Source organism: Leopardus geoffroyi, chromosome B4, assembly GCF_018350155.1.
Source record: "Leopardus geoffroyi isolate Oge1 chromosome B4, O.geoffroyi_Oge1_pat1.0, whole genome shotgun sequence".
Taxonomy (NCBI): Eukaryota; Metazoa; Chordata; class Mammalia; order Carnivora; family Felidae; genus Leopardus; species Leopardus geoffroyi.
Window position 1 is genome coordinate 10997900 of NC_059341.1, and position 22639 is coordinate 11020538.

The 22639-nt window shown below is 36.8% G+C and overlaps 1 protein-coding gene across 3 annotated transcripts in view; it reads right to left on the reverse strand.

The window, feature by feature from the left end:
- The window catches only part of UPF2 (UPF2 regulator of nonsense mediated mRNA decay), a 110565-nt gene that overhangs the window by 58531 nt on the left and 29395 nt on the right, over window positions 1-22639 (reverse strand). For all 3 annotated transcript variants that reach the window (XM_045466910.1, XM_045466908.1, XM_045466909.1), the window contains exons 6-8: window positions 16014-16163; window positions 13868-13971; window positions 8245-8330 (exon numbers count right to left, since the gene is read on the reverse strand). In XM_045466910.1, the coding sequence (XP_045322866.1) occupies window positions 8245-8330; window positions 13868-13971; window positions 16014-16163 (340 nt within the window). The remainder of the gene's footprint in view (window positions 1-8244; window positions 8331-13867; window positions 13972-16013; window positions 16164-22639) is intronic.

Sequence of the window (22639 nt, forward strand, 5' to 3'; positions counted from 1 at the left end):
ATTCTTTGTTCCCTCTTCTTACTGATTCCCTTAAAGGTGATCAGTCATCTCTTTTATTCAACGTTGAATGAATAAAATCAATAAAAGACGGAGAAGGGTTTGTAAACCTATGAGGCCAAGGAGATAGGGAATAAGAAAGAGAATGAGAAGAGACTCACTGGCACTTGACTACTATCTTTTTACTCTGGCCTCCCTAGGGACCAAGCTATAATCCTCAGGACAAGCCAAATATTGCAGGTAAGGTAGAAACGTGCCTGGGTATTAAGACAAAACAACCAAAAACCTTTCAAAATTAAAGGCTTTTCTGATTAATAAAAATATACAACCAGGAAACATTAACCTCGTCCCAGACTCTAACGCACCATTTCATAGATGTGTAAACAGAGGCCTTGACTTTCCAAATCACTCAGGAACGTTAAAAAAAACAAAATTTTAACTAAACACTGAAACTGTTAGAGACCAGAGAGTACTATTTACACTAGAAAAGCAGGTAGATGAGACATCTGCTCTTACACAAATTGGGAGATTTTTCTGTAACTCAGCTCATCTGAAATGTATATAAAATACAGAAATGCCAGTAAAGAGTAATAGTCATTGCTACTTGTACATTCCATTGTTGAACAGACTACCCCTACCAGCCAAACCATAATTAATATCTCTTATTGTTTTCAGGAAGAGAACTTACTAGAGATAAAAAAATCTAATGATCTGAAAGAAATCCCTGTATTTGTGAAGCAAAGACAACAGTGCTAGCCCAAGGCTCCGTGTGCTTCCCCACATCTTCCAAATGTCCTTGTGATCCCTCTCAGGCTTCAGGCTGAGTGTAAATGAGGCATCACTTTTTGTCCATGGTACCCAGAGAATGAGCTGAGTCCACACACTGTCTTCCCGTGCCATGGCAGTCTTGGAAGCTATGGCAATGATTTAAGATGAAGTTTGTAAACTTCATACTTTAGAGTAAACGCAAATGTTGCAGAATGTTTGATGGAGGCTACCAAATCAGTCCAGATTCAATGCAAGGTAAATTATAGCAGAAGTCACAAGTGAAAAGTGAACAGAGAACTAATCCAAACAGGGCAAATTTTTGAAATCGATTTATTTAAACCACAATTTATTTAAAAAACAGAGAGGGGTGCATGGCTGGCTCAGTCTAGTCACATGCTAGAGGGCATGTGACTCTTGGTCTCAGGGTCATGAGTCTGAGCATCATGCTAGACCCAGAGATTACTTTTGTTTTTTTTAATGTCTCTGAGAGAGACAGAGAGACAGAGCATGAGTAGGTGAGGTGCAGAGACAGATTCTGAAGCAGGATCCAGGCTCTGAGCTGTCAGCACAGAGCCCAACATGGGACTCAAACCCACCAACTGTGAGATCATGACCTGAGCCAGACGCCCAACCGACTAAGCCACCCAACCGACTAAGCCACCCAGGCACTCCAGCTTAGAGATTACTTCTAAAAAAATAATAAAAACTTTTAAAAACAGAGAAAGAACAAAGAAAAAGAACAGTTCCTTTAAAAATACCAAAATTTACCAGAAAAATACTGCCAAAAAAAAATTCTGGCCAAACATTTTGGCATAAATTTAAAAATACTAAATGAGTCCTAAAAGAAATGAGGAAGAGAGCGCAGGGGAGAACAGACTGTGTAGAACGCTGAGTAAGAGACAGAAGATAAGAAAAGAAGACACTGAAAAGAATGATTGGTGAGAATATGACAGCTACAAACACGCAAAGGAGATTCAACATATGCATGCCTGGAGTACTTAAAAAAGAAAACACAACAAGCATTCAAACACATTTAAAGATGAAAATCAGGAAAACTTCCCTGAAGTATTTAATACAAAAACTGAAAGGGCGTGGAGAGTGACCCAGAATGATCAACAGCACAGCATATCCATCCTAGTAAAGCCACTGGATTTACTAGAAAAAAAATTAGTTGAACAGCCATATGAATCACCAAATAAATTACAGAAAGAAAAAAGCAGGCTGGCCTCCAATTTCTCCACAGTAGTAGCAAATGCCAGATGACTCCAGGGTAACACCTATAAAGTATTCAGGGAAAAGGCATGAGCCATAGATCCTATAACCAGCGAAGCTGTCCTTCGAGTAATGAATCTCCAGAAACATCACTCTGTACAAGAACTCAAGGGATATTTTTGCCCAAGAACTCTCCTTCAGAAAATCATTAGAAGATAAACTTCAGCAAACCAAAAGATAACTAGGAAACCAGAGAAACAAGACTGGCAGGGAGCATGGAATATTTTAAGCTGTAGAACTAAGATAAAACAAATGAGGGGGTCAGAGTGACAAATGAGGATGTAAATGTCATATTCCCTATCAGGATGTGTTATCAACAGAGAGACAAAACAAGGGGAGGGAGAATGGAAAAGAGGATGGGAAGTCTGGTAAGCTTCCTGCTTGTCCATTCATAGTGCTGTGAGCGAATTAATATTCAAGCTGATAAACCCTATGACACAAGCATAGCACACTTAACAGTAAAAAAGGAAAATGTTAAGGAAGATAACAGTAGGGACCAACACCAGATGGGTGAGGAGAGAGAGTGAGAAGAAAGGACGAGAACACAGTTAATTTTATCATCACTTGTGGTAGGAACAACAAAGACTGTCTAAATAAATGACCAAGAAGCAAACCCATAATTATGAAGCTGACTACTAAAATAAAAATACAAACCTTCCTCAAATCAGAAAAATGTACGGAAAATAAAATATAGATTACACAATGAAAGACTTTCAAAATTAAACCAAAAAGACAAATAATGTAACAGAACATGGACCAATCATATCTGTCTTATCAAAAATGTAAAAACCCTAGGGGGGCCTGTGTGGCTCAGTCGGTTAAGCGTCTGACTCTTGATTTCAGCTCAGGTCATGATCTCATGGCTCATGGGATCAAGCCCCACATTGGGTTCTGCACTGACAGTGCAGATACTGCTTGGGATTCTCTCTCTCCCGCTCTCTCTCTCTCAAAATAAATAATCGTTAAAAAATAAAATAAAATTAGGGACACATGGGTGGCTCAGTCGGTTAAATGTCAGACTTCAGCTCAGGTCATGATCTCACGGTGTGAGTTTGAGTGCCACGTCGGGCTCTGTGCTGACAGCTCAGAGCCTGGAACCTGCTTGGGATTCTGTGTCTCCCTCTCTCTCTGCAGCTCCCCTGCTTGCATTCTGTCTCTCTCTCAAAAATAAACATTAAAAAAATTTTTTTAATAAAATTATAAAAAATAAAGTAAAAATCCTAACTCAATTATAAGAAACATATTTTCAGAACAGATCTCAAAGTAAAATTCAATTCAAGAATGTACAAGAGAGGGGCACCTGGATGGCTCACTAGGTTGAAGGTCCAACTGTTGATTTTAGCTCAGGTCATTATCCCAGGGTCATGGAATTGAGTCCTGTATCGGGCTCCATGTTCAGACTAAGTGCTTAAGATTCTCTCTCTGCCCTCTTTTCAGCCTGCACTCTCTCTCTCTGTGCCCCTCTCCCCAGCTTTCTCTCTCTTGCTCTCTCTCTCTCTCTCTCTCTCACACACACAAATAAATAAATAAATAACATACAAGAAAAACTCAACTAAAATAAAGCTATTCTGAAAGATTGAATATAAAAGGGCAAAAACATACTATAAAAACACAAATAAAAAGAAATTAGAAATTGTAATATAAATACCAGACAAGGTAGTAGCAGGCAAAAATAAATAAATAAATAAAACGAAGAATGACACTTTATAAAAGGTGAAATTCACAATGAGGTGTAAGTTGTATCTTCACACCAAGTAACACAACAGTAACATTTGAAAAACTGAAATCACAGCAGTTATTAGAAAAACAACACACACCAATAGTAGTCTTTAATTTACCTCCTTAGCCCAGGACCCCCGGGCAAGTAGACAAAAAAGGTCAAGAAAACAGAACTCAATAAAAGTTATTTAATACTATAAACTTCCCTGATCAGTACATTGAACTCTGCACCATAAAAACAAAGAATGTAACCTTTAGGGGCACCTGGGTGGCTCAGTCAGTTAAGCGTCTGACTTGGTTTTGGCTCAGGTCATGATCTTGCGGTTTCTGAGTTCGAGCCCCAGGTCAGTCTTCAAGCTGACAGTGCAGAGCCTGCTTGGGATTCTCTCCCTCTCTCGCTGCCCCTCTCTCACTCATTCTGTCTCGCTCTCAAAATAAATAAATAAAAACTTGGAAGAAAAAGAAAAAGCATGTAACATTAAAAAAAAAAAAAATCTCGAGGTATGTTCACAAATAATGATTCTATAATAGGCCAGAAAGAAAATTTCAAAAAATTCCAAAAAGAATAAATTGTATTTTCTATTCATAGTGCAGTAAGAGTATGAGTTATTAACCAAGTTACAAAATAAAACAAAACCAAAACATCCCACAACGTGGAAGTTTTTCAAGACTTTCTCAAACATCTCCTTAAGAAACAAAAGGAAATATAAACTAAAATTGGAGAATTTCTAGAAAACATACAAACAGAAATCACAAGTCAGAACTAAGACCATTCTCAGTAAATGCCAAATAAGTGTTGGCATACAGCAAATGCCAAAAAAGTAACAGAATGAAGAAACCAAGAGAGAAGAAATCAGTAAAGATACAAGTAAGGAGTAAAACAATAGTAAAATGATATAATACATTATCATTTGGAAGCTGGTCTTCTTGAGGCGTTTTACTAGTGAGGAAACTAAAATGGATTAACCAGTAGCTAACATGATCAAGAGGAGAAAAAAGTCAGGGGAAGTAGAAATACAGCACTGTTTGTAATGGCAAAGACTGGAATGTCCAAAATGATTAAATATAGCACATTCATAAATAGAAACACTGCAGCTTTAAAAGGACAAGGGAAATCTTTATATACTGATCTGAAAAGATCTCCAAGATATACTGTTAAGTGAAAACAGTAAGGTTCAGAATGATAAGCACAGTAAGTTGCCCTTGTACAAAAAACAGGAAATATAAGAACCTATAATTGCATTTTCTTGTACATGAAAAAGAAACTTTGGGAAGATACACAAGAATCGAGACAGTGGTTTCCAAATGGAAAGAGTAGAAATTGGATATAGGGAGACAAGGATATATTGAAGGATGTTTTTCAGCACACAATGTTTTTATACTTCTGGGATTTGAGCCTGTAAATGTACTACTTATTTTTTAAAATAAAATTTTAGATTTGCATATGACCAACATTAATTTATCAAATATTTTCAAGCACTTACCAAAACTGTATTTGGTATTGAAAATGTACAAAATGAAAAGATTCAGAACTCTCTTTTTTATTTTTTAAGTAATCTCTACACACAATATGGGACTCAAACTTACAACCTAAGATTAAGAGTCGCATGCTCTACCGATGGAGCCAGCCAGGCACCCCCAGAACGTTCAAAAAGCCTGTAGTCTTTACGCTTTGGGGAGACACAGGTGGGATATGCGACTGATCCTTCGTACAAAGACATTATGTGGAAAGTGCAATAAGGGCATTTATATGGACATAATGGAAATGAGGATGTTGTTCAGGGAAGATGACTCTTAGGCTAAGATTTAAAGGGCAAGCCAGAAATTTTTGGTGGAAAAATAAAAAATACGCCAGGCAGGGGCACCTGGGTGGCTCAGTTGGTTAAGCGTCCAACTCCTGGTTTCAGCTCTGGTCATGATTTCATGGTTTGTGAACTCCAGCCTTGAGCTGGGCTCTGCAAAGACCGTGTGGAGCCTGCTTGGGATTCTCTCTGTCCCTCTCTCTCTTTGCCCCTCCATTGCTCTCTCTCAAAATAAATAAACTTAAAAAAAAAGAACATCCCAGATTAGAAAACAGAGGCTTGGAAGTAAAGAGAGCAAAGGTATTCAAGAAATCATTACAGATCAGGATTTTGCAAGAGGAAGAGTGCCTAGAATTCTGACTGTAGCTGAAAGGGGGCTAGATGAGAAAAGGCATGAAATACCATGTTATGTAATTCTATTGCCTTCTACATGTCCGCTATTATGCTGAGTGCTGGGGATAAGGAAGTAAACATGGCCTCCTCCCTGTAGCTTAGTCTAGAGGATAACACCCAACAAAACCAAGAAAGCAGCTTTTGCAATACTTTGATGTCGGGACCTTTCCTGTCTCTAGCTCTTTACACATACTCCGTTGCCTCCATCAGAATGCGCTCTCTACATTTCCTCTCCCCAGCCATTCCTAGCCTAGCTAATTCCTTTCTCAAGACTCCCATTAAATAACCCTTGTTCCAGGCAGCCTTCTCGGACTCCTGAGACTAAATCAATCAGTTCCACTTGCTATATACTTGAAAGCATGCTGATTCTTCTTGGTAACTACACTTAGAAGTCTTTGTCTTTCTTCTTTTCCAACTGTAAGTGGTATGAATACAAGAGCCTAATCTGTCCTGTTTACACTGTATCTCTGGCACTAATCACAGAATACAGCAGACCCTTAATGAATTAATAAATGAATAAATTGTAGAACATAATTTAATCTTTCCTGATCACTCAGGTGGATTATAAAAAACCCAAATGATTGTATTTATACATTTCAGGTATATAGACTATGCAGTCTCTTCCTCATGGCTCTAGAATGCTATACATTTCAAGTACTTGTCCCTTGACTTTTTTTCTTTCCTCTCAAACCATAATTGTTAATTCCCACTACTTTTAAGTCTATACTTCTAGCAGATTCCAAGTACATCTAATTTGCAGCTATTTCCTGAGCTAAACAGATAAAGAGTTATAAGAGATACAAGTGGCATAAGACCAAGTAGCTTTTGAGGACTTTCTTGAGGGGGTGGTGGTTTGGGAGGGAAGGGTGTGCTGAAGGACAGAATGGGGATGCAAAGAGACAGTCTTTTACAAGTAAACTACTTAAACATCACTGCATAATTTCTTTTGTAAACAAGACCTTTTATTTTTGCTAACTTTGGTTTATTCTGTTACATAAGTTCAAATAATTGTTAATACATGTTTCTTCATGCAAATAAAGAGTTGAAAAGAAAAATCTGAAAATAAACATTCCATTGTAAAAGGAAAGAAAAGAATCAGTTGAAAAAAAACTGGTCCAAGATACTGAGGAAAAAGTATTCGAGTTTTCATCAATTCAAGATATAAGCTTTTTCCCATTTACAAATACATGAAAGTGGAATGTGCCTCACAATTAAGGTCTTAAATGTAAATGGCAATGTTTTTCTCTCTCAGTTGTACATAAAATAATGGTGTACCTCATAACTAATGGTACCTTAGATTTGATGAAATGCATATTATAAAAATATTTATCTATATGACTTTCTCAACTACATAATTCTTAATTATCTACTCACTATTATTAACATATTCCGTCTCTCTTGCCCCACTAATATGAAAACCAAATGCTCATATTAATGATGGTGACAGGAGATAAAATCCAGTATAAAAGGGAAAAAAAAGTAGCAATTTTGTTTCACTAAGAAATCTCACATTAAGAGATCATGGGCCTCTCCAATGAATGGGCCTAATTAAAATTCTGCTCCAGAAACTCTAATTAAATCCCTCAGAACCCTTATCTTCTGAGGAAAGTATGTACCCTAGCTATGTTGTATGTAATCATCATAATAGTTCACAAAATTATTTATTCATTGTTGAAGAGATAGAAATGCATCTCCTCTGGTTTCCAAGGTCAACAGTCTGAGTGGTCCTGCATACTTCAGGACCATTAATTTAGAGTAATTTACAGCATTATTATTCTCTAAAAGCATTACACAATTAAATATGCTTCTTGAATTACTAGCAACATAATCACTAATGTGACTTTCAACTCTAAACTAGCATAATTACAAAAACTTGAAATTTTTCATTTTACACAACTGTAAAAATTAGGTATACTAAGTCTGATCTTCATACAAAATAAAAACTCTCCAAAAAACTTACATACCTTTTGTTACTTTTTCTCCCTCAAAGGCAAAAATGTAAACCAATTGCTTCTAGAAATGATTAAGTTATTACTATTCTTATTAAGTTACTATTATTCTTAAATATTTTCTCTTAAAATAACAGGTAAACATCAGAAGAAATATTTCCACTAGGGCAAAAGAACAAAAGAACAGAAGTCAATGAGAAACAAGTCCTAGAAAATATGCAAAAAACAATCATCTCGGTTGACAAAAGATATTTTGAGGGGATAATTAAATGTGAATGTTGATCTGATAACCATCATTACAGAGTAAAACCACTAACAAATCACTTTTTGTTTTTAGTACCTACCTTTGTCTGGGAACTATGAAGAGCGCCCGTACCAACTTCTTCCTATTTGCTTTTGTATTCATGTTCATGCAAAAATCCATTGCTGCCTATGGGAGAAAAAGCAAACTTTTTTCCTTAAAAAACTTTTTTGATTTAGCTAATGAAAGCAGAAACCCTCCATGCTACAAAGGACTTCTATGTGTTCCTAAATATTTCAAAATGGTTTTAGAACACTGGTATTATAAGCAAAAGCCAAATTAAAGTATCCCTGAACTTAAACTATCCTTTCCTTTTAGATCTCAAAATACATGTTTCATAAATTTTTTAAAATGTATTTATTTATTTACTTACTTACTTATTTTGAGAGAGTGAGAGAGAGAGAGAGAGAGAGAGAGAGAGAGACCGAGTGTGAGCAGGGGAGGGGCAGAGAGAGAGGGAGACACAGAATCCGAAGCAGGCTCCAGGCTTTGATCTGTCAGCACAGAGCCCGATGCGGGGCTTGAACTCGTGGATCATGACCCAAGCCAAAGTCAGACACTGAACCAAATGAGCCACCCAGGCGCCCCTCATGAACTTTTTAATTGCAACCTAGTGTTAAAAACAGAACCCCAAGTGGGTAGACTGAAGACCCACCATGAACTATCTGGAAAATAACTGTATAAAATGTGTAATTAATGCCTTCGACCTCACTGAAGTCAAGTAATATCAGAAAAAAACTCTGATAGAATTAGAAAGTAGCAATAATAGTTACCAGGAGCCAAGAAAATTATTAATGCTAATAACAATAATCAAAAAGGAGCAAAGATAAACTGGAAATGAGAAGAAGGCATACATTATTCTCAGGAATATGTAAGAATAAATGCCCCAACATTGACGAAAAAGATTTAGTTTAGTGTCAACAATCAGACTTGACAATTTAAAGAAACCACACCTCAATATTGTAATAAATGCCCACTATTAATAAATACAACTATTATTTAGTGTAGCAATCCACCATTCTATGCTACAGATCAAAAAAAAGTGTTCAATATTTCATCAATATGTCTAACATATAAGCATAAAAGAAAAGCTAGAAGAGATGAACATTCTGGAAAGCCACTGGAAAATATAAATATGAGTAATTTTTAAAATACGGTATTTTTAGGGGCGCCTGGGTGGCTCACTTGGTTGAGCTTCCGACTTCGGCTCAGGTCATGATCTTGTGGCTTGTGAGTTCGAGCCCCGCGTCGGGCTCTGTGCTGACAGCTCAGAGCCTGTGGCCTGCCTCAGATTCTGTGTCTCCCTATCACTTTGCCCTAACCCACTCGCATTCTGTCTCTCTTTCAAAAATAAATAAACATTAAAAATAAATAAATAAATAAATAAATAAATAAATAAATAAATAAAATACGGTATTTTTAAAACCCAGGCATGTATACTTTTAAAATGTTAAAGATTTTCAGTTTACTGTTTGATATTTCATTTAAGAAAAATAACAAGTTTAAGTTATAATTTAAAAAGAATAGAGGCACCTGTGTGGCCCAGTCGGTTAAGCATCAGACTTAATTTCGGCTCAGGTCATGATCTCACAGTTCATGAGATCGAGCCCCATGTCCCATCAGGTTCTGTGCTGGCAGCATGGAGCCTGCTTGGGATGCTCTTTCTTCCCCTCTCCCCCGCCCCCCCCCCCCCGCCCCGCCTTGCTGTGCTTTCACTCTCTCTCGTTCTCTCAAATAAATAAAATAAATAGGAATAAACTACCTTTAAATATACTTTTGAGGATCTCAAATATTGTCCTTCCATAGGCTCACATGTAATGATTATTTTATCATTAATCCCAATTTCTAATCTGATAATCTCTTGATTATCAGATGCAAATAGAAGATCCATAGAGTTCCCTGAACTATAAAGGATTTCTACTCTTCACTATAGACAGAATATACTGTAACACCTCCTATTTGGTTAAATCTTTTGATGAAATAAATGGCACAACTAACACGGACTAGATTCAAATTCAGGAAACTGACTCACACTGGAAGTATTCATCAAGATTGAAATTTTACATCAACAATTAGTCAAAAGAGTAAAATCAATTTAAATTTTTCTTCTGCAGGGTGCCTGGGTGGCACAGTCAGTTAAGCGTCTGACTCTTGGTTTCAGCTCAGATCATGATCTTGGGTTCGTGAGTTCAAACCCTGCATCAAGCTCCATGCTGGCAGTGCGGAGCATGCTTGGGATTGTCTCTCCCCCTCTCTCTCTGCACCTTCTCTGCTCATGACTGATCTCTCTCAAAATAAATAAATATTTTTAAATTTTTTTTAATTAAAAAAATAGTAATAAATTTTTCTTAACGCTTGTAAAAAGAATATAATAAATGTTATTAAAGCTTACATTTTATAATATTAAAGATTACAGCTAATTAAAATAACAAAGAGAAAATATAAAAGTATAACACATTTTCCTTCAAGCAATTCACCCATATGAAACACTGAAAAATTCTGGACCTAATAAACAAAAACCCCAAGTCATGAAATAAAATGAAATAGGTTAACTCAGGAAATAAAATAGGTTAACATTGGAAAACTTCTCACACAAACATGGGAAAAAACCTCAAAGCAAAATTTGTGAAGATATTAAGAAAAATTTTAAATAGCTAGTAATGGGTATATTTCACCATAAATTAGAAAACATGAAAAATAAAATGTATTTCAATAACTACTTTAGAACACTATCCTTTAAAATACATAAGTAGTTTGCATATTCTATCTAAATAAATTTTATGAAGACAGAGAAGGCAATATTCACTTCACCTACCACAATAATCAAAGGTCAGTTAGGGAACAAACCTACAACGTTCAAAAATCTCCACAGATTAGGAGTCCCTAAAGCATGTCAATGCTTGGCACACAGTAGGGGTTTAATAAATATATGCAATAAATAAACAAAAGATGACATGAGTAGAAAAACTGCCAGAATGAATAAATTTCAGAAAACCACAAAGAAAAAAGCTTCATGTGTATATGAATTCCTAGACTTAACCAGTCCTGTCCTATGGGGAGAAAGAAGCAAAGAGGTCGCCCTGATGGTATGTGTCTGGGTAACAACAGCTAAGTGACAACTCAATAAGCAGTATTTTGAAAGCTGTTTCAAAACATTTTAGGTCAATGAAAGACAATCCAGCAATCATTTCTTATTTTATTTAGTAAAAATACATTCTTATAATCATCAAATACGTGCAGAAATAAACTACCATGAATGACATTACCCATAGAAAGTTACTTAAAAAAAATCTTCACTCTGATTTCTATATTGTTACCTAATTACTGAATTCAAACAATTCTTGGATTTTTCTACCTGTTTCCCAAGTACCTTTCCCTCTTAAGCCAATTGCACGTTTGTAAATGTATATGGGAAGAAATTCCCTTCATGAAGAAGTAGACTCCCAGGGGAACACACTGGGGTCCAACAGGGAAGAGTGGCCCCTATTTTTCACCTGACTCTGAGAGTCAACTTCGAATTGAATATATAGTCATTACTGGCAACAGCTCTTAATACTGAACTGGGCGCTAAAGGATACTTTCCAATACACACTTGGAACAATAACACTACTAGTATACAAAACCGATGAGACCCTTTCCACCTTCAGTTTTCATGATGATGCTCAAAATGGGGTACGGGGGTAGAGCAGAGTATCAAGATTTCTCTTTCATCCTCTTTTTAGGTCATATGAATGAATATATGAAAATCTGGCAAGGGAAAGATTCAATCATATTTCAAACTTACTAAGTTTTTGAAAGCCATACATTGATTTAATCATTCCAAGAAGTAAACCAACTTGGAAACAGTTTTTCAAGCCTGCTCGATTACACAAATAGTTACTGAAATACATCTAAATTATTTGAAGAAGGACTAAACGAGTTCAAAGTTGAAAAATAAACTAACTTCTATAATTCTCTATAGGAGACCATCAAAGCATTATGAGGGAAAAAAAATTAATTATAATAAACTTCAACAAAAAAAATGGTTTAAAGCAACAATTTTCAAACTTTAGGTCTCAAGAGCCCTTTACTTTATACTCTCAAAAATATTAAGAACCTAAAAGAATTTTGTTTATATGGGTTACATTTATCAATATTTACTGTACTAGAAATTAAAACTAAAAGACTTTTAAAATATTAATTCACTTAAAAATACCAACAAACCTATTAGTTGTTACTTTTTTGGGAAATAACTATATACTTTTCAAGATGAAAAAAAATTTAGTGACAAAAGTACTTTTTTCAAAGTTAGCTAGACTTTTGTGTCTACTTATGCATTTAATCTGTGGTGATTTGTTTTTTTGGATGAAGTAAATAAAGAAAATCCAGCTTCACACATATACATAGCTGAAAAAGGGAGGTGTATTTTAATATACTTTCCAGTAATCATAGATATTCTTTGATACTACACCAAAACTTGACAAGTGACAGTTTTTTAAGGGCTAGCTGCGATGTGAAACTAAAACCACAGAAATCAATTTTTCATGCCATGTTACATTAAAATCCACTGGCCTATCTTGTACTTTTGAATGCATCTTTGATACCCAAGCAAGATTGTTAACAATGCGTAGGGGTCACTGAGAACAATGGTTCACTGAGTTGTGCAGATGTTCCACACACATACACGACATTTTAGGACTGTGTTATTTAATATCACTGCCAATCTCCTCAATAAAGTCTCTTCAGAAAAGAATTGGGAAGGTATCAAATTTATGGTGGCCGACATTAAGTTTCCCAAAATTCTAACTTTTGTTGAAAACTCAGATTTGTTCATTGGTAATACTTTGTTATTTTCCTTGAAGTGAGAGGCGCACTTTGTTCGTGTTAGAAAATGGTCTGCTAAATACCCAAGGCTGAATAACCACAGTTTGCCCATTGGTTATTTAAGTACTTCTTCCAAGTAAAAATGGTATTCCATGAAAAAAGCAACTAGTTGAGCTTGCAACTCAAACTATCACACAAGTGGTTTTTCTCAAGACAACCTTGAGACAGCAAAAGTGCCCTACACGCCATTCCCATTTTTTCAGATTAAAAGGATGTGTGCTCAAAGGTTGAAATGAAATAAAATCACAAATTTTGATGGAGTCATCAAGGAGATTCTTAAGTGAAAGCAGCACTCTTTTTTTAATTCATGGCAGTGAAGAATACAAAGGCTATAGTTTGCTACCACTGCACCCACTAATGCCAAACTGCCGGCTGCTTTTGCAAATGTCAAAAACAATGAAAAGGTGGAGGATAGAACCCTAGTATTAGTATGAAAGTTTTAACCTTAAAAACATCATGAAAGCACCTCAGAAGACTCACTCCAAGAACTGACAAAGCATACTTTAATAACTTCTGGTCTAAAACCGTATTTTCCAAACTCTGGGGTCCCTATGTAAAGGGGAGAAGTGTCAGGCCAACAGGATTCTAGACACCATTCCAGACTATAACAAATAGTTCTCAACTCAGAGAACACTTACAAATTGGCTCCAATCTTCTATGTTTATTTTGTATTCTCATATAAGATTCCATTTGAAGAAATGGTTCATTCTATGGCTAAAATAGTCCAAAACCCACAGACATTCCTAATTAGAGCTATCCTACAAGGTTTATGTGCTTGCATAAAGTTAAACAGACAATTATACCTTGTCTATCAGATCTCGGTTGACACAGTTGGGCAACTGCTGTAGGAAAGCATCTACTATGAGCTTGAGATGAGATCCAGTGCTGGCTTCTTCATCCTCTTGTTCTAATATAAAATTAGTGTTTAAATAGGTTAAAAAAAATACAGAGAGACAATCTAAGAATATAAACATTCAATTATAAGTTATTTGGGAAATAATCTAGAGCTTTTCTTGTGAAAAAATAAAGCCTTTTTTGAGCTATTACCCTGAAGTTTGGATATCTCTAGAAGCATAACCCAAAGTCATTACAGTCTTTCAGATACTGAATATGAAAAGGCAAACTTTTGCACCAGACACAAAAACTTAAAAACAATTGCCCGTAGTTTGACAGTAAGTTTGTTATTTTTATCTGCTGAGCATCTCTTCCCCCATGTCTTCAAGTGACAGCACTCCCATCACCTGCTCGCCTTTGAAGGCAACCCATGGGACTGTGACAGGGAAGGGCATTGCCAAAGCACAGCACACCACCTTCCTCCCAGCCACAGGCAGTCATGACACAGAGCCAGATCCTTCCATGACACGTAAGTACTGACAGTGAGAAAGGAGAACCTCTGATGTCACTGGCGGGAAGCATTTGGGCCTAGAGCAGCCTCCAGCCATGCCCACCGTCCCTTTCAGGATATAGAGAAAAGAAAATCTGCAGGAGCAAACAACGAAGCCAATACAGAAATATGCACGCAATACTGACAGAAGGTATCCTTCTAATTAAAAAAATCCTAATAAATGGGTAACGAAGATGTGGTACACATATAACATGGAATATTATCAGCCATAAAAAAGAATGAGATCTTGCCATGTGCAACAACATGGATGAACCCAGAGAGTATTATGCTAAATGAAATTAGACACAGAAAGACAAATAAATACCTTGGGATTTCACTCATATGTACAATTTAAGAAACAAATGAACAAAGACAAAAGAGACAAACAAAAAAAAAAGACTCTCAAATACAGAGAATTGTTGTCTGGTGGTTGCCAGAGGGGCGGTAGATGGGGAGGCAGATGAAACAGATAAAAGGGATTAAGAGTACATTTATTGTGATGAACACTGAGTAATATACAGAATCACTGAATTATTACACTGTACACCTGAAAACCATGTAACACCATATGTTAATTATACTTCAATTAAAAATGTCCTAATAAACTCAATAGAAGTATTTAGGAAACAATTAATAGTATAACATTTTTATTATTAAATATAAAACATTACTCAATTATAAAGACAAATATAAATATAACAGATCAACTAATATACTAGTTGTCTTTTTATAATTCAGCCATTTTAGAGTAACTTTTAAATACCTTTATGTTAAGACTGTAAAGATTAGGGGCACCTGGGTGGCTCAGTCGGTTGAGTGTCCGACTTCAGCTCGGGTCGTGGGCTCGCTGTTCAGGAGTTCAAGCCCCACATGGGGCTCTGTGCTGACAGCTCAGAGCCTGGAGCCTGCTTCTGATTCTGTGTCTCCCTCTCTCTCTGCTCCTACCCCACTAGCAGTCTATCTCTCTCTCTCTCTCTCTCTCAAAAATAAAGATTAAGAAAAAATTTTTAAAAAACAAAAAAACAAAACAACAAAAAAAAGGACTGTAAAGATTATACCACAGAATTAAGGTAAATTCAGGACAAACTAGCAAGTAAAGAAGTGTAAGAAATATCTATTAAGAAGATATTTAGAATGTAGATGATCATTAAAGCATATAGTCACATTATATGGGACATGTGGTGTTTCTGTTCTAAATCCTAAAATCCAAAAAAGCGAAGGCCTAGAAACAACAAGAAAACAGGGAATTACAGAGTAAAGATCTATATTCTTAACGAAGGGTTCTGTGTATAAAGCTTAGTTAAAAATTAAATCGTTAGTGGGGTGCCTGGGTCACTCAGTTCGTTAAGCATCCGACTTCAGCTCAGGTCATGATCTCATGGTTTGTGAGTTCAAGCCCCACATTAGGCTCTCTGCTGACAGCTCAGAGCCTGGGGCCTGCTTCGGATTCTGTGTCTCCCTCTCTCTCTGCCTCTCCCCTGCTCATGCGGTTTCTCTGTCTCAAAAATAACATAAACATTAAAAAAAAATTTTTTTAATTAAATTGTTAGCAATAAAGCGCTTACCTTGCTCATCAAGAAGTTTCTTTGTAAGATCCTCAGCTTCATCTCCACCTTCTAATTCCAAGGTATCATCATTAATTTCTAGGTTCTCCAACTCAAGTTCCAAATCTTCAGGATTCGATACCTCCTTATTATCTTTAGGTTCTTTTGCCTCTGTTTGAAAACAAAGAATCAGTATCTCTGAATTAAAAGTCATACTGAAATCCTGACACAAAAAATAGGTAAGGATTCATAAAATCTGCATCATTTGTTCTGGAACCTATATATATACCTGGTAACAAATCTGAGCGTATATTTAATATACTCAGATTTTGTAAAATGTAGTATACTCATTGAGAACAAAAACCATAACTTCTTTGATTCAATATGCCATCTATTTACTGAAGGGATGTAAGGAAGGAAGGAAGGAGACGTACACGGCGTGAAGAATTGTAGTAAAGATGGGAAGAAAATAAAGTTGATTAGATAAAGTGGACTCAGATTAAGATGGGTCCCAAACTCCACCATGACAAGTTCAGACTTTCTCTTTTATGCAGTATGAGCTTTACTCAATCATGAGCAGAAGATAACATTTAAAAAAAATTTTAATGTTTATTTTTATGAGAGTGTAAGTAAGGGAGGGGCAGATAGAGAGGGGCCAAAGGATCCAAAGCTGGCTCTGCGCTGATAGCAGCAAACCCATTGTGGGGCTCAAACTCATAAACAGTAAGATCATGACCTGAGCCAAAGTCAGACACTCAACAAACTAAGTCACCTCGGCACCCCCAGGAGATAACATAGAAACCTGAGGCGATATGAAGGGGTGCCTGGGAGGCTCAGGTGGTTAAGTGTCCGACTCTGGCTCAGGCCATGATCTCACGGTTTGTGAGTTCCAGCCCTGTGTCAGACTCTGTGCTGACAGCCTGCTCCAGATTCTGTGTCTCCCTCTCTCTTTGCTCCTCCCCCACATGCACTCTGTTTCTCTTTCAAAAATAAATACACATTAAAAAAAAATTAAATGTGAAGTGCTGTGAAAACTAACCTACCAACAATATACAAGATAAATTAGAAAGAAAGGAAAGATTAGATGTAAAAAGACCAATCAGGGAAACATCCTTATGATTTAGATGTCAGGGGTTAGAAGAAACAAGCAAAATGGCTAGCAGTTGGTAATAAGGCTCAATAAAAAAGATAAAAAAGAAAGAGGAACTAAACCCAATTTCAACAAGATTGCCATAATGTTGATCATTATTTCCAAGTGATAGGTAACCGCCAGTTCACTATACTAGCCTTGCTTTTGTGTTTGAACATTTTCATAAATAAAAAACCAAACAATCCTAAATTCAAGACTTTATGCTTAAGAGTGGTAGATTTATAGTGTTGACTAAAATTATTATATTTCTCACCCTCATTTTCTAATCTCATAATTTATGCATTGAAAGCAGAAATGTTTCACTGATAAATGACACCACACCATATTTGGAAGAATCAAAGCTTTAACTAGTAAGGACTGGTTTTCCAGCCTCTATTGGAGGCAGACTTTTCTCATTCATTAACCTTTTCATTCAACTAACACTTAAATTCCTACTACATGCTAACTACTGTTCTAAACAATAAGGATACAACTTTGTACCAGATGAAAACCCTGCCCACATGGAGCATACACTCACACTCACTCCCCAGCGATCTCTAAGGTCTGCCTATCAAAAGCCAAATGATCAGCTACTATGTATTCAAAACTATGCCAAGCTGCTGAATATTCACAAAAAGCTTAAAATGTGACCCTTGCACTCAAGAAATGTACAATCTACCCAAGGAAATTAAGCCGATTTACATGAGAGAGTCAGAGGGGTATGGGAAGGGGAGGAGAGGACCCCAAGCAGAAAACAGAACAATGAATGAAGGCCATGAAGCAGCAAGAGAAATGGTCCGTTGCAGACACTGAAAAGAAAAAAGTAAGAGTAATGTGGTATCAGATAGTGGAAAGGAAGACCTAAACCAAACTATGCAGGGCTCAAGAGACCATGTTAAGTTTACATTATATTCCAAATAAGCGCAAATCCATTAGAAGACATTAGAGTAAAATTAATTTTTTAGAACGTATACAAGGCAGCAAAAGCATATCCAGGGCAGCCAGGGAGGAAGTATCACATAGTGGCCCACGTTCAGAGGTGATGGCACCTGAGGTTAGAACAGTAGCTGTAAGGATAAAACCAATCTGAGATATATTTAAAAGGTTGAATTAACTATATTACTAAAGTGACTGCTCCCTCCTCTTCTATCTGACCCTGAAAAACACTGACACCTAAAAGGGCAAATGAAAGTGGAAGCTGAAGATAAACAATAAGAAAAGCCAGGAAGGGTTAGTGCCACAGAAGCCATGGAAAGGAAATGCCCCACAAAGGAAATAGTAAACTGTGCTGCATGGTTTGAGAAATCAAATGAGACAAAGACTGGAAACTGCTCATGAGACACAGCAACATGAAGATGATGGTAACTTTGGCAAAAACAGTTTCAGGGTAGAGGAGAGGTTGAAGCCAGATTGGAGCAGACTAAAGGAGGAAGTAAGAAAGTGAAGAATCTGCACATAGCCAATTCTTTCAAAAGGACTGCTTAAAAAAAGATAGATGGAAAGAGATGAGAGACCCAAGAGGTGTCAGAGTATTCACAACTTGTTTGATCTGTTTTGTTTTTTAAAGATGAGAATATATTTGAATACTGAGATTAAAGATCCAGTAGAGAAAAGGACAGAGAGACCGAGAATTTGATACCAAAGAAATCAAAAAAGGATGGATGATGGACTATAATCGGGTTCGAAAGAAAGAGGGCGACAAGATGCAGAGCAATAAGATGAACTGGCCTTTAACAGAAGGTATAAAAGTTCACCTTATCATCCAGGGAAGAAACGTTCTAGAAGCCCTAAGACAGGTAGATTTATAAATCAGAAGGGGAACAATGTTGAGGGAGTTCTATGTGATGGCTTCTATCTTCTCTATGAAGTACTAGAGTGCACATGATTATCTGTTAAGCTGGGAGGCCGAATGAAACTGGAGAAAGAATGAAAATGTGTTTGGAATATGGGAGAGTTAGCTGAGGACAAAGATATTGTCAAGTTTCCATTCATTGTTGGGGACCTGGTTGAGGTTGGTGACCACGAATTTATCAAGTTCTCAAGCTATCTAACTGATCTTCTATATCTAGGAGAGCATAATAGTTTGGATACAGAAACCAGTATGTTGGATGACTGAGTTCAGCCAAGGTTGAACTTGACAGGCATATATAAATGAAAGACAGAAAGAGAAAGAATGTACAAGAGAAATACTAAAGATGAATACCTGAATGCAATCTAGAAAAAAAGGTAAATGAAAGCACGTGGAGACTAATGGAATGGAAAAAAACAAAATTAAGGGAGCCACGCAATGGACTAGAGGTCTCAGAGAAGCACAGAAAGAGGGGCAATGAGGGGATCTGAGAAAGTAAGCTGCAAGGACAGAGAAATATTAAAGTTAGAGATTTCAGGGTGGTACAGCTTGGGAAGATTATTATTATTTATTTATTTTTAGTGTTTATTTACTTTTGAGAGAGACAGAGAGAGAGACAGAGCATGAGAAGGGGAGGGGAGGGGCAGAGAGGGATGGAGACACAGGATTCAAAGCAGGCTCCAGGCTCTGATATGTCAGCACAGCAGGGTCCGAACTCACAAACCTTGCGTTCATGACCTGAGCTGGAGTCGGATGCTTAACAACTGAGCCACCCAGGCGCCCCATGGGAAGATTAATTTTCTATCATGCTGGTAAGAATGAAAGGCAGTGAGAGATTCCTTAAGTTCAAACCAGTTACTGGTGGAAACTGTCCTATAATTTTTTATCCACAAAATACCTCTACCAAATACAAGGGCATTTTCTTTCTTTTGAAGTTCAACTATTTAGTCAGTCACCAAATCTGATTTCTTCATTCTTGATTATCTGTATGTGAGACCATATCCCTTTCTTTTCATTCTTGTTACTGCTCCTATAACAGACCTCTTAACATTACTAAAACAGAAACCTAGCCAGTCCACACCATATTTCCACTTTACTTTATGTTGTATGTCACTGACTAGAGTAAACTTTAACAGAAAGTAACCAGAGTAACAGTAAGCTGCTTATTGATCACATCTATGCATCCATGTTATACAAACTTCAATTAAATGGTATTCACGGTCTATAGCAAGATAGTCCAAACCAATTTCCCCTACTCTCCTATTTATTACATCTTCTAAAAAGACAAAATGAATTATTTGATCCTTACTTCCTCTCCAAATATACTCAATCATTTCCAGCTTCAATATCTTTTTTCATGCCATTGTCTCTACTTGGAAGGTCCACGCCGTCTCTTGTCAAAACCCAAGCCAAACTTCAAAGTCTGTCACAAGTTCCATTTCTTCCAGAGTTTTATCTGATCTCCAACCATGGTTACTGCCTCCACTGCCACAGTTCTTTGTACTTTTCCTAAGGCCCCACACCTACTCTCCTTCACATTAGAATTCTTTGAGCCCTGGCTGCTCCCCACTAATGTGACCGTGAAGACCACAGACCCTGTGTTCATATTTGTCTCGCCCATGGCTCTCAGTACATTATCTCACATGAGAGGATGAGGTCCTACACTCACTTCTCAAAGAGAAACAAATATCAGAACCCTTCAAGTAAGTCAAACTTGCATGATGATACGAAAAACCCAGACCATGGCAAAAAATCACACAAAATTTTCAAATCCTTAAAACTGTAAGAATTATTGAGGTGACTAATATTTTAGAAACTACTCCTCACTGGGGACTTCAACTCTATACATGAGAAGATACCTTCTGAAAAATTTTAACTGACAAAACTGGGTAGGAGGCATCTAAAATGAGCATTTTATATATATATATTTTCCCTATACTTTTTGAAATATTTCAAATATTTCAACACTATTCTTCAAAAAATATAAAGTAAAATTTACCTTAAGGTAAGAACGTCTTTGAGATCAAACAAGGTTTTTATATTTTCAAAGTACCACAGGGGCCCCTTGTAAGGTGTTTTCACCATAGGATGACCCCAACTACCTTTTTCACAATAGTACCCTAATTTTCAATGTATTTTAACTTAGATTCTGAAGGATGTTATAAAAAGTTAAGAAACGGTTTTATTATTCTTCTTCCAATCAGTATTCTAACCAGCACCGCCCCATCCCCCATTTAATATGTTACATATGGAAAAAAAGAACAAAACTAATCCTTCAGTTTTTTTTTTTCCCAGTAAAAAACTTTTGTGTCTGGGTGATAATATGTTATTACATGTGTTACCTGTAACACATGCACCACTGTGGTGGGGATGTTGCCCATGAGGGAGGCTGTGCATGTCGGGGGGCGGGGGGAGGGAGGATATGGGAACTGTGTACTTTCTGCTCAGTTTTGCTGTGAACCTAAAACAGCTCTAAAAAATGAAGTCTAAGGGCACCTGGGTGGCTTAGTCGGTTAAACATGTGACTTCGGCTCAGGTCATGATCTCACAGTTTGTGAGTGTGAGTCCTGTGTCAGGCTCTGTGCGGACAGCTCAGAGCCTGGAGCCTGCTTCGGACTCTGTGTCTCCCTCTCTCTCTGCCCCTCCCTCGCTCACACTGTCTCACTCTCTCTCAAAAATAAATAAAACATTTTTTAAAATTTAGATATTAAAAAAATAAATAAAATTAAATTTAAAAATTAAGTCTAACATATTAAAAAAACAGCTTTTATGCATCAAAGGATAATCGAGAAAGTAAAAAGGCAGTCTTCAGAATGGGAAAAAATATCTGGAGATCTGGTAAGGGTCTACTATCCAGAATATTTAAAAAATACTTACAACAAAAAGATAACTCGATTGAAAAATGGACAAAGGTGGGAAGCCTGGGTGGCTCAGTCAGTTGGCCCCTGACCCTTGGTTTCAGCTCAGGTCATGATCTCAACAGTTCGGGAGTTCGAGCCCCGTGTCAGACTCTGTGCCAACACTGCTTGGGATTCTCCCCCTCTGCCTGCCTCTCTCATGCTTGTGTGCTCTCACTCTCAAAAATAAATAAATAAACGTTAAAAAAAACTTCTAAAAAAAATGGACAAAGTATTTGTCCATGTCGTTGTTTCCTCAACGAAGACAAATGGCCAACAAGCACATGAAAAGAGATTCAACATCACTAGCCATTAGGAAATGCAATCAAAACCACAATACCATTTTCACACCCACTAAGATGGCTATAATCAAAAAGAAAATCATACAATAACAAGTGTTGACAAGGATGTAGAGAAACTGGAACCCTTGTACATGGTTGCTAGGAATGTTAAAATGGTTCAGCCACTGTGCGACGGAGTTTGGGAGTTCTAAAATTTAAACACTGAAGTTTGTATCTCTTAATCCTGTTCACCTATTTCATCCGTCCTCTGCACCCCTTCCCTATGCCCACCACCAGTTTTTTAGATGTATTAATAAATCTATTTCTGGTTTTTTTCTTTTTCTCTTGTTTGTTTTATTTTTGAGATTCCACATGTAAGTGAAATCACATGGTATTTGTCTTTGTCACTTATTTAGGGCCATCCAAGTTACTGCAAATAACAAGATTTTATTCTTTCTTATGACTAACATTTCATTTTATATATATACCAC